This window comes from Monopterus albus, unplaced genomic scaffold, assembly GCF_001952655.1.
Source record: "Monopterus albus unplaced genomic scaffold, M_albus_1.0 scaffold288.1, whole genome shotgun sequence".
Taxonomy (NCBI): Eukaryota; Metazoa; Chordata; class Actinopteri; order Synbranchiformes; family Synbranchidae; genus Monopterus; species Monopterus albus.
In genome coordinates, this window is record NW_018128168.1 from 507,643 (window position 1) to 520,957 (window position 13,315).

The window sequence follows — 13,315 nt, forward strand, 5'->3', positions numbered from 1 at the left end:
ATTTACTGATATTATTGTATCTTCTCGAGCCAGACATAGCATTTGCATTGCTGTGCTGTGCGAGCAGTCACTGTAATTATATTACTGTATTCTCCTGGGTCTGTCATTTTTCCTGCCAGTATACTCACCCTTCCTAGTCAAAATTCCTGTGTTAACTTGTTCAGTAGTATCCATTCAGTATTGTTATTAAAGCCTTATTTTCTTGCCACCGCATCCTTGTCTGTAGTCTGCATCTGGGTCCTCTAAATGTAATCCTGGCAGTGCTAGCCCAAAATAACACTGAATTTGTATAAAATGCCCTATTTGTGTTTTGCCACATGTCACACTTATCTAGAGCACAACATTCAACAGACAGAGGTAGAAGTAAATTCCTGTTCTTGAGACAAAGATGCAAACGGACATGGGGACCAGGAAAGAGGCCCCACAAATCGCCCTGTAACAACAGTTGCACTGGTTACTGGGAAACAGAAGGCTAAATCTGGGCTACTGCTGCTGTGTATAGCAGCTTCTCAACACAGGGAGAAGCTCTAATAGGGAACAGGCAAGGGTCACCATGGCGATATAAATCACACCTGGCAACTGGGAGACAGTCGCCTTGACAACTAGCTTATTATGCGCTCCCTGAACAGTATGTGTGTGGAGAAAATGGATGAAGCTCATAGTGAGTGAAGACCAAGCGCAGACAGGAGTCAATTTAAAAGTAAACTAGAAAGAGACAGAAAAATACAGAGGTTTGCTCCTTGTTACCACATTTACAACACCTGCTTCACTTCTCTCTCTCACACACACACTGTACACCTACCCTGCTGTCAGAGCTGGGTATCATGGCATCAGTCATCCAGGAGCCAAAGCGGGACCCCGAGGCTCTCACGGTGATCGGGCCGCTAACTGCAGTCAGACGACCACAACCTGTTAACAGATGATTAATGTATCATAGTAAATCTGCAATGACATTTCAAAAAACAGTGAGTTTAAACACACTGAGAGGATAAAAAGTATGCGTTCATGTTTTCTGGACTGGAGTGAGCCATGTTCCTTGTCAAGGTCACCTGGTCAGCTTGTTTATGACATTTATGTCGTAACTGTACCTTCCATCTAAACTCAATTTATCAGCATTTCAAAAAATCTATTAAAACAGAATTATGTTTGCAGCCGAGGCACGGGCAGTAAAAGAGATGTTGTTGGTGTTTCCCCACCATAAAACAATAACACAGAAAAGACGTGACTGGAAAACGGAAGATGTTTTAGACTCAGTCACAATGACTGCCTATGTGTGTATCTTTCACTCTGACTACTTTCTATATTCAAACAAATCAGGTTTAATTTTGAGTGAAAGCCTCTTTTTTGTTTTTGGTCCTTTTCAACATTTGGCAAAGTGTTTCAGCTGCCAAACCTTCACCTAAGGTTAGGTTACTAAATGCAACTGTGACCTTAAAGTGATAGACCACCCATTTATCTTGTGAGAATAAAACAATGATAGATTTCACCAGTTTTTATTACAGAAACAGCCTCAAAATGGCCATATAAATATCTCAAGCCACTTCTATGCATCTAACATATTCAAATAACACTACTTATGTCTCTGTCCTCATCCTGGACCTTGTGCCTTCTGTTACAAGGTGTTTCAAGATGCTTGACCAGTCTGTGATTTCCTTGGTATCTTCATTTGGGTTATTTTCTACTGTTTTAAAAAACACACATGACATTATACAGTTAATTTCACAGGTAGAGCATTCACTGAGTTGTCAGACTTATCAGTATGTGTGTGTGTAATCACTGGATTGTTGCTTAAAACCACTGGAATGTGATATTTCATGTACTTGACTTCCCCATGTTGAAAATACAAACTCATGAGTTCCATTAGAAGGGAGGATAAGTCATATTTTTCCATGTATAACAAGTATTAGAACTTCACATACCCAGTTTGTTCATGCAGCTGTGTAGTCTGGTTTCCAGCAGTAAAACTCTCTGCTGAAGCTCTTCGTAGTCATACGCTCCAATCTCTTCCTGAATGTCTGTCAGGATGACTGACAGGTTGAGGAGTTCCTGCCGCAGGGTGGCCAACATCTGCAGGTCCAGTCTGTACTGCTCCACCACTGACAGAAGGGGCCGTAACTGAGACATCTGGCCCTTCAACTCCTGGGGGAGCAAGAAAAGTACAAAAAAAAAAAGTCAGAGAGAAGACAGACTCCCCGTTAATGTGGTTAACTCTGATAAAACATCTGCCTATCTGTCTTCTGGGTGATGTAGCTTGGCATAGAGCCACTGCTCCTTTACAGTCAGCTAAGGCAGTTTATGCATCTGGCCAGGATACCCTCTGAATGTGACTACTTCTTTAGCGTGGACTGTTCTAACTTGGAGGAGACTGCAGACTGGACTCAGGTGCTTTTCATTCAGATAATTACAGTTCCTGCCATCCTTGCTTCTCCATCCTGCAGCCTGTGATGTGGGGATTCATCAAGCAAGGACAGAGGAGACTTTCACAGGAGGATTGGGTGAGGAACCTCAGGTGTATTGGATGCAGATGTTTTTTTATTTATTTATCAGAAAGCAGTGTCCCATCAGCGTGAATCTGTTTAGTGACTTGTGACTGGATCTGATGAGAGAGTAAAAGGAACAGGTGGTCTGTTGTGAAAATGGCCTTACTGTTATATTATTTTTACTGCATGACTGCAGTACTGGAGGTTACACAAACTAGCCATGGAAACAAGAATATAAGCTCCAATGCAGATGTAATGTTATTCATAAGAAGATGTGTGCATAATGATGAATGAATCATAAAGAAACTCTTGAAACTTTGTCTCCTTTTTATTCATCAGTCATTTTTTCATTTTCTTTTCTTATTTTCCATTCCAAGTGCATCTTGGCTTGCCCAGGAAAAATATACCACTGCAGTCACACTTATTATTGTCTTGTAATAAGCTTCAGCCTGAAATGTATCAGAGTTCACACACATATGATTGAATTGTGCATTATTTTGTACACACATTCCATCACACCTAGAGAATACAAGAGATTCGTAATTATTTCTGGAGCAGCAGTCATCAGGTGTCAGATTCACACAGCCAAGTCAGTTAGATTGTTAAATGCATTTGGTTTTCATTGTCACAATTTAGCACAAGGGAAAAATGCTTTGTATGATTTTGTGTGTTTCAGTGAGACGGGTCTGAGGCCACCTCTGCAGGTACCCACATACTGCACCTGTTGGTGATCAGCTGATGGACACTCCTTGTTGGGGAAATGTTAAAAAAAAGACTGTTATACAATGAAAAAACTGTCAGAACATTTGTGAATTTACAAGACCTGTGTCTAAGCTGAATAAATGTAAGGATATAATTGATTTCGGTGTGTGAACCTTTCACACAACCAGCTCTCTTTTTGTGTTTGGTTGACTGTGATGTATTTCTATTTAATTATTTCTTCACATTTTACAGGTAAGATGCTGTGTGTACTGAGCAACTGGCAGTTTCCTCCCAGTGTTGCTCCCTCACATCTCTCTAAGGAGCTGAGACATGAGAAAGTGATGCGAGTGGGAGAAGCAATGAGCCACATTAGCCAAATGGAAAGCACCTCTAGAAAATGCTGGAGGCACTACATATCCCATCTGGCCTGAGAACACCGCACAGTCTCATAAGAGGGGGTGGAAAATGTGGCTGGAGTAAAGTACGTCTGGGCTGCTCTGCACAGCCTGCTGCTACTGTGACCCATAAAGCAGCATAAATGGACAGAGGAATCTTTTTTCATACTGGACTCTCACCCACAGCCTAAGAGCTTTTTTCTGACTGAAAAAAATCCATCTTTTCATAATGTTATCACAATTTGAGGCAATGTGGAAGGAAAATGTGATAGAGGATCAATATTTAGCGAATGAATAATATGTATGAAGCTGTGTGTTGCAGCAAGAGGAAAAAAAAAGTTTATCCTTATATAAACCTTTTATTTCTCAGTTTTAGCTGCGGCACTCAGATGTCTTTTCACCCACCCAAAGATCGGGTGTAGAGAGAGGAGTTGGATTTGATTTAGAAAAAGGAGAAGGATTAAGAAAAGTGTCAGAAATGAAGACAAAAGCCTCATCATCTCTTCAGAACATCACACCCCCGTACACGAACATGGCGCATCCAGGAAACACACTCGGCAGTCAGTCAGCCACCGTGTGTGTCTAATCCCTCCCTCTACCTTGAAATCAGGACCTAAACACTTCTGAAATCATTTCAAAAGATCATATGAAGTTGTTTTAGTATAGCGTGAAAATTCTATAATTGTTTGAGTTGATCTTATTTAACTATTTCATCCTCACTGACTGGCATCGGTATCATTATTTGCATATAATTGTAAGTTCATTAAGTATATATTAAAACAATATTTACAAAATGCAGAAAATGTCACGGCCTTTTAAATAGCAAACACTTTACCTGGCTAATCCCTCCTGTCTCCTCCTTTATCCTGAGCTCTCTAATCTTTCACCTTCTGTTTCACTGTCACTCCCTGTCTCTGCCTAACCTTTAGCTATGCTCTTGCTTCACACTGCTCATTCCTCTCAACCCTCCCTCTCATGGGTTAATATGCAATAAGACATCTTTTTCTTATATGTATTGTATCCTCCTTGGGAGATCCAAGATTGCAGTCAATCTGTTTGTCTGTCTGTCCTAAGCTCTCTGTTTGACCTCCCCTTCTCATTTTCCCTTGTTCCCTTACCCCCATTGGATAAAGGAAACTTTTTATTTATTGATAAACTCACTGTAGTTGCACATCCGTAAATATTCAGTAGTTCTGCTTGAAAGTGCAAAGGCAAAAGCTTATAACTGGGAAAAACCCCCAAAGAGAAACAAGCATGCGCGCATGCTCTTGTGTGCACACACACAGACACACATGCTAACTGCACACAAACTAACTGCAAAAAAACGTACAGACCCCAGAGCCCGGTGATGTTAAGAAGATGCTTGGTAAAAGATGAAAGGATGGAATTTATGGGGATGTGGTAATGCTATTTATTTGGGGAAGTAAGGGGTAGTGTGTGTACGTATGTGTGTGTGCGGGCACACGTGTGTGAGCATGTTGTACACTGGGTGTGTCTGTTTGAGGAACACCTATGGATCCTCTGTCAGGTTCATATAGTATCTCATGCTTTACTGTAAATGTTCATACTTCTAATTTTATTTTCCAGATTTGTTTTCATTAATCTGCATTATCTTTTCTATTTGATATTTAGACTAATATTTCAACATTTTGGAAAATACACTTGTTCACTTTCTTGCAGAGAAGGCAGCTGTCTGTACAGCAAATGTACGTGTAACAAGTGTCATGCTTACCATGGTTGTGTATGGACTTTACTGTGGATCTGGCTGCTGTTTGCTCCATGTTGTTTGAACTGTTTGCCAAACCTTCTGGTTCTGGAGACTAATTTTTCTTCTTGCTTTCAGGATTGTGACCTTGACCTTGCTGAAAGCCTTGGTTTGATTTTTGCCCAAGTTTACTTTAGCATAGTCTGCATTAAGCCTGAGAGCCTCCTGCTCATGCTCACATGTAAGATGTATGTTTAGCTCGCAGCACCTGCCATAGTGCTCCCCTGTCTAGTTTATGTCGGTTGATGTACTAAAGCATGAAACATGCAGCTAAATTCAGCAGCTGGTTAGTTTATCACCTTCCAGGCAAACAGTGGAGAGTCAAGAAAGTTAATGCACACAGCCAAGAAATAGTCTGTAGAACAGCAAACTGCTGGTTTAACACTGCAGTTTTGTGCACAGATAACTAAACGAGTAATTCATGAGCTTTGTAGGTGGATTTTTCTAGCGATGCACCAATCAATCGGTGGAGATCGAAAATGGCCAGTTTTCAGCATTATTTATTAGTTACAGTCACATACAGTTCTTAGAAAGATAGAAAATTGGAATCAGCAGGTCAGACCTAAAAAATAAAAATACAAAAATCGGAACAAGCTCAGAAAGTTACAGTTGGTGCATCTCTAGATTTTTCTATTATTGAACAGAGCCAGAATAACTGTTTCACTCATTTCCAGTCTTTGTGCGAAGCTAAGCTAAATCTGGGCAAGAAAGCGAATAAGCAATTCAGATTGAAGCATGCCCTAGCAACATGCTGAAATATAAAATTTGAAATGATGTTGAAAAACCTATTATGGAGCCTGCATATGTAAAAATATTCACCTTTCAGCTAAATTTATCCTAGATTTTACAAAGCATATGCAGCATAAACAGAGTAGAGAGTTTTACTACCTTTTAATTCAGGCTCATTGGTCCTGAGATTCCAGTTACAGACATTCAACCAGCAGTTTCACAGCTTATTTAACTGTTTAGATCATTCACTCCTCATTGCTCAGATCCATAGCCACTCGCTCTCTGTAGCTCTTGTGATAATCTTCTGCTAGCCTGCTGCTTTGTTACTGACACAGGCGCCTGCCAGTGGCGTCATGGCAGCAAACACCAAGCAGGATGAGATTAGCACTCCTAATTTAAGAAGTGAAACACATTTAGAGTTCTTTGGTGGTGCTGAGAGTTCAGCACACTGCAATTTAAGAAAACACAAAACACAAGTACATACAGAAAACACAACCAAAAACAGATGTGTTTTCTGTTAGCAGTGTGTGTCTGTATTTGGTTGTGCTTTCTGTGTTTGGCCGTGTGTTCTGTATTTGCAGCTTTTTTTCAAAATGTTGCACTTGTGTTTTGTCTATTTGCACATTTCCATCAGTTGCAGTGCTGTGAGCTCTCAGAGCCACTGTCAGCTTATCTTCGATCCTTACAATATTAAAGCACTGACACCATCTGATTTTGTGCATCAATATTATGTACACTTTATCATTAATGCCAAAATTTCAGACTCATTCCTGGCAGATTTTCTCATTTTGGGCAGCTCAAAATCTTTATGTGTGCAGTGACACTGCAGTTTTCCTGGCACCTTCGGCAGGACGCTGTGTGACACTTACACAGCCAACATCTAGCAGGAAAATTGACAGCTTCAAGACAAATTTTGTCCCCTTCATGGAAGATGCTCGCGTGTCTGAGTGCAGACAGGAAGCTTCAGCTTGGCACGCGTGAAATCAATGTTTTCACACCAAAGGTTATGTGTTCCCTACAGCGACTGTCTTACATTGTGTGTGCATGTGTGTGTGTGTGCCTGGGTGTCTGAATGGGTGCGCCTGGCATTTCTCACACTGTGGGGACTGAAAACCATTTACACACTCACATTGTGGGGACGGCCTTTCTTGTGGAGACCAAATGCTGGTCCCGACCATGGACAGTAATTCACTGAATTTTAGGGTGCCAGCTTGGTTTATGGTGAGAGTGAAGGTTAGGGCTAAGCCAGTAGTGCTTACAGTAGAAGTCCAGGAAATGAATGTAAGTCCAGTGAAGGTCTTCGTGAGAAATGAAAACATACCTGCAGGCCCTTAGCTGTCAGAGTGCGTGGGTTGGCCACATAGGTGTGTAAACGTCCGTCCACTCCTCTCACCAGTGGCTCAGAATCTCGGACGTACTGCAAGTCTCTGGATGTACGCAGGTCTACCACCTCCATCGACTGACTCACATTCTGAACCTGACACACACACACACACACACATAGACGGTAGATATGAGTGATTATTGTTAGTATCCCGCATTGCCAGAAATGCTAATGATTTGTTTTGGCTCTTGTCTGACTCCCATCTGTTATTTTTTCCCAAACACCTGTTGTGTGCCTATGGTGATGTGATAGAATACTTAAAGGGTTAATGCACTGAATTTTTCATTTTTGAAGATATCTGTTGTGGTATCTAGCCATGCAGGGAGTTCTGGTTTTGTCGGCCCAGAAGACATCTATTTCTGACATTTCTGATTCCACCCCATTACAATAAAGATAAAAAACGAAATGCTGGAAAATGAAATGAAAAATGACATTTAGAAACTTTGTGTCTAACCAGAAATATTGTCTGATTAATCCACAGAACACATGGGCACTATTTCCTCTTTAGTCTTTCAGTACTTCCTTACATTATTAGATGTGTATGCATTCACAAAGTGTACAGTTATGTATGAGTGTTGCTGTGGTCTTTTATTTGTAGATACTGTAGCAGGTATCTTATAAATTAGCAGCTCTGTGAGGCTATAACTAAGTGATTATTATCAGCATGTTATTACATGCTGCTGTTTAGCAGGTATAATGTTTATGTTTACCATCTTAGTTTAACCTGTTAGCATGTTATCATACGCTAATTAGCTTTAAAGCTACAGCTGGGGCTGGTGGGACCATCATTACTCTTGCAGGTATTTGGTCAAACTAAAGATTTGACCTGATGGTGGTGCTAGATGAAATTTGAAGGGCTCGCCAAAGTCTTCAATACTATACTCAGATAATAACTGTAGCAAATTTCAAAGCATTTCATCCAATAGTTGTGAAGCTATTTCACTTTGAAATAAGAACATACAGTAACAATAAGGAAAAATCAAAAGTTAGAAGATCACCAAGGTTAGTGGGGCTCATCTTCAGGGTGCCATGTAAAAGCTAAGGGCTCTGTGTCCAGTGGTATTTCAGTGTGGACCAAAGTGGTGCGGTGTGTTGTGTTGGACTTAAATAAGGATAATCACCTTTATTTGGCCAAGTATGTTACACACAAGGAATTTGTTTCCGGTACAGAACCAATGGCAGCCATCTGCGGTGCCAACTCAAGCGATGGCTCTAACCATCGGGGACAACGGGGGGGTTCAGGGTCTTGCCCAAGGACACTTCGACACGTGGACTGCAGGCACTGAGATTTGAACCTTCAACCTTCTGGGTGGGAGACGACTGCTCTACCCACCGCGGACAGATGACTCAAAATGTGAACAAATAAACCATATAGAGTCTATGTTTACGGTGAACCAAACTGGGGCCTGACAATATTAAGCCAGCCAAATAATATTTCTCTTTGAAGAAATATCTCAATAGATCCCCTGAAACATGAGATTCTCACTTGTAGTATGCTGTGCTTAGAGAGAAAAACACTCCCACGCTTCTTCTCATTAGTCACCCTGAAATGCTACCAGATACTTCAGATATCTTCTGATAGTGAACAGAAAAACAAGTGTGAAAAAAAAAAAATCCATTACAAAAATAACCCAAATAATCAGAAGTGATACGCAAACAAACAAACATTCAGGCAAAAACACACCCACACACATCTCCCGCTATAACACATGCTGGGAAGGCCAGAGATGAGCGGAAAAATCGGAGCACAACACACTTAAACACACATACACTCACACATATTTGCACTCACAGCAGGATATAGGTGTCACTTCCACAGGCACGCTGAGCTAATTAAGATTCATAAATACAAAGGTGTGCCAACAGGAACAGAGTAAGGACAGAGGAGTTATTTCCAACTGTGTTCATCCACCTTTCTCTCTTCTCATTCTTGTTTGATCAGCAGCAGTAAATGGGAAAAAAGGAGCTTTAATCCCCATGACATTATCAAGAGTGTACTGGGCTTCATTTTTACTTTGGCGAGAACACAGGATATATATATCCTGATGTGTCAGCCTTGCAGGAGTGCATGCTTTGGGAAATGTTTGCTGGATTGATGGTGTTCAATAATTCATCCACTTATGTCACAAATCACTTTTATTCCTCTCCGGAGATGTATATATACAGTACATTGCAGGAAATGTGCTTATAGTCATTTCCTCATGTAAGTACACATATATATGAACACATTTCCATTCAAGCATACAGGTATACAGAGCTGCACCGTGCAAGACAGAGCAATGTTTCTTTCTCATCCTGTGTCAGTGCTTTTTTGAGTTTAAACTCTTTTGGCATGTTGAATGACTAAAACCTGAGTGTGTGTGTCTGTTTGTGTGTGTTTCTGGAAGTGTCAGAACAAAGAGTCAGTCCGGTGAATATTTCATTCTGGTGCGGTGCCTTTTCCCTGAGCTGCATCACAATGCTTCATGTTTCAGGGCATCAGACAAGCACACGCACCTGTTCAGTCAACAGGCGTAGCTGTCGACTCCGAGGGTCTCGTTTGCAGAGGTTCCGTGCCGGAGCGACCACCGTGCACACGCACTTGCCATCAGGATCTGAAGCCGTGCTGTACACCTGCCAGCCCTCCTCTGCTCCCGGGTACAAACCCTGCACACAGACACACTCTGAGTTAATGAAGTCACTGCAGGAACATCGGGTCAGTTGGCCAATCGACAGAGGAGGTCAGCCAAATAAAACACAAGGTAAATCATCTGGTTTTATTGTTTTTTTTTAACAACCTACTTTTTTGAGCATCACAATATGATTTCTATTGAAACTCCTTCAGTAACTACAGACAAGTTAAACAAGTTAAAGAAAAGCCCTGAATCTACCAGGATGACAGTGCCTCCATCCATAGGTTAACTTCCATAGGACATGAGGGTCACTGGTTTGATGAGAATGATAATGATGAGATCACTGAGTGGTTTGATGAGAATGATAATGATGAGAATCATGTGTTGTGGCTTTCACAGTCACAGAGCTCAACCCAGCTGAACACATATGTCAGATTTTGGACTGATGTGTTAGACAGTGTCTCTACCACCATCATAAAAACATCAGCAGGGGAATATCTTTTGGAAGACTGGAGTTCATCCATCCAGTAGAGTTCAGAGACTTGTAGAGTCAATACCAAGGAGCACTGATGCTGTTCTGGTGCTAGGTGGTGGCCCAACACCTTACTAAGACATTTTATGTTGGTTTTTCATTTCATTTGTCATCCGTCTATTAGTGCCAAGGCTGACATTTCCACTGATGAAAACTTCTTTCTGCTACCTCTAAAAGATTGATCCTGTAAAACCTAAAATACGCCACCTTCCACTGACTTGCTGTGACCCAGATAAGACAATGCACTCAGAACACATTCATCACACGTGCTTCTGTCATGAGGCAAACACCACACACTCCACTGGCAGGAGTGTTATGGAATATTTTGTTTTCAATCAATCACTGTTGGACAAGGCTTCCCTTCGGGGTGCACAGTGAACAGTATATGATCAAAAAAGACACACAGTATACTGTAGGTATAGGGGTGTAATATAAGAAAGCTGCATGTTAATGTTTTTTAAATGTCCATTCTTTGATATACTGTATAGGTGGCCATCTAAAATATATAACAGACGTACTGTGTTGATACAAGAAGGTCACTGCATAAACCTCACTTTTAAAAAGTGTTTACATATTGTAATTTTGCTATTTTCTGTGAATCTGTTTTTGTGTAGATTAGAAGTGTTTTGCAAAAGCACTCAGTGAGTCATTTTCTAATGCAACACACATTTGTTTAGTTATTCAGGTCAGGCTGTAGTCGAAAGGTTCGACAAATGTTTTGCTTTAAAAATGTCCCAGTCTAATTCTGCGCCGCTAATAAATCTCATTAAGGTTTCAGACGCTCTCAACTACAGATGTATTGTGATTTAAATGTCCATTTATGTTTGTTAAAAGGAGAGTGCACATTCTTTGCACTTTATTGTAGCTGACTGCACCACAGACTTCAGTGTGTAAATTGGATATTTCTGTTTTGCAGCTAATATTGACACCTTCCATGTCTGCATGCAGGAGAGCTAGCAGAGTAACTGGAGAGTTGCCACCTTCTGCCACCACAGGCAGAGCTGCTGTTCTCTCTGGCAAAAAGCCACCGGCTCCCGGAGTGCCCACAAATCTGCACAAAACAATTATTTCTACCCTCTATTCACAGTCCATGCTAATGCACAACTTCGCTTCTACTCTTACTGCTACCACTTCATTCAAATATTAAATATAAATTAGACATTTTTTTGTTGTGAATTTAATTATTAAATTCAAGATTAAATGTATAATTGTGTTACTTGAATATATTTTTATATTTAGTGCAATAATCATTATCTCCTTTGTTACTGTATATAGAGTTTTTTGATAGAAAAGGAATGTTTAAATTATTATCAAAAACAATATTCTGAATTTTCTTCACTGAGTTTTTCGATCACGACTACCTGCACGTGAAAGGCGTTGCTTATAGTAAAAAAATCCATCTGTACTTTCAGGATCTGATCTCGTTGTTCTTGGTTTCCTGCCTGCAGTTCGACTGTTTTGGCTCAATCCCACTGTTCTCCTAGTGTTGCTTTCAGCCACAGCAGGCAGCTGTTTTCACCAATGACTGTACACTTCCTTCCCAGAACCAACCAGCTCACAAATATTGAACATATGGAGCATTTTTTAGCAAGCGAAGAGCCAGATATTTTCCTCCAGATCTAGTGGAGACCAAAAACAGATTTGAGCACTGGCCTTACATTCATCGGGTGGCAAAGACGACTCCAAACAAATGCTAATGTTGCTGCATCTCTGCTAGACGTGTAACCTGGCATGTGTTTGATGAAGATTCTTGTTAATCAGAGGTGTACAGTGATATGTTAATGTTGTGCTTATCACTTATTTCTGCTGCCCAAAAAAGTTGTTAGTACAGGCTACTCGGTGGATACATTTCACAAATAGGTATTCAGTAGCTTCCAAGACTGAAAATTATGGCCATTGTTTCAAATAGGTATTCATTAGCTTTCAAGACTGAAAATTATGGCCATTGTTTCCTTCAATAGAATAAGTTTTTACTGTAAGTGCAAATACTTTTGGAATGAGAACAGGCATTTGCTGAGGTGATTTTCAAGGCTGCCGCACACAGCACGACATACACTTCATACAGTTACAAAATACCACCTCGGGTGTTCTACAGCGACACATGTTTCTTTTTTTTATGTTTTGGGTTATTTGGGACTTCATTAGTTGGTGCTGTGGTGACAGTAATTGTTCCCTGGAGTCTGAACATTTCGGCCCTAGTCACCCACGCTACAGAACATGTGAATTCACGAGCTCATTTTTAAGCGATTTAACCAGTTCTTCAGTTTGACCTACTTAGTGTTAGCACTTCAGAACAACATAAAGGCACAACTGAGCTCAATGTGACACACACCAGCTTGTCTCAGTAATCTGGCTGAGGAGCTGCCCTACAAATCCTGACAAAGAATGACAAGAGAGGAGGACGCTGGGAGGCTCAAGAAGAGGTATGGGTAGGGGAGGGAGAGGGCTGGAGGGAAACATCTGATAAATCACTCCATCTGGATGTCGTGTGGTAACCTTGAAGTCCCATTTACAATGAAGCTACCGGGGAAGGGGGGTTTAGAAGAGGAGGAACTGGATGAGATGGGACTATGAGCACTGGTTGTACCTACTGCTTGATGTAATTAAAGAGTTGGGGACATACAGCACCTAAGGACCAATTTCACACAAAGGAGAAATGATAAAAATCTACTCAGGCAGCTCAGCTGATTGTGATCAGTGCAAATAGAGGAAAAGC

The 13,315-nt window shown here is 40.9% G+C and overlaps 1 protein-coding gene across 1 annotated transcript in view; it reads right to left on the bottom strand.

The window, feature by feature from the left end:
• LOC109973303 (noelin-2-like) overlaps positions 1 to 13,315 on the bottom strand; it is a gene marked incomplete at its 3' end in the record, with an annotated part of 26,359 nt that overhangs the window by 10,836 nt on the left and 2,208 nt on the right. The window contains exons 2-5 of the mRNA XM_020622789.1: positions 9,952 to 10,101; positions 7,393 to 7,548; positions 1,920 to 2,139; positions 803 to 909 (exon numbers count right to left, since the gene is read on the bottom strand). Of these exons, the coding sequence (XP_020478445.1) occupies positions 803 to 909; positions 1,920 to 2,139; positions 7,393 to 7,548; positions 9,952 to 10,101 (633 nt within the window). The remainder of the gene's footprint in view (positions 1 to 802; positions 910 to 1,919; positions 2,140 to 7,392; positions 7,549 to 9,951; positions 10,102 to 13,315) is intronic.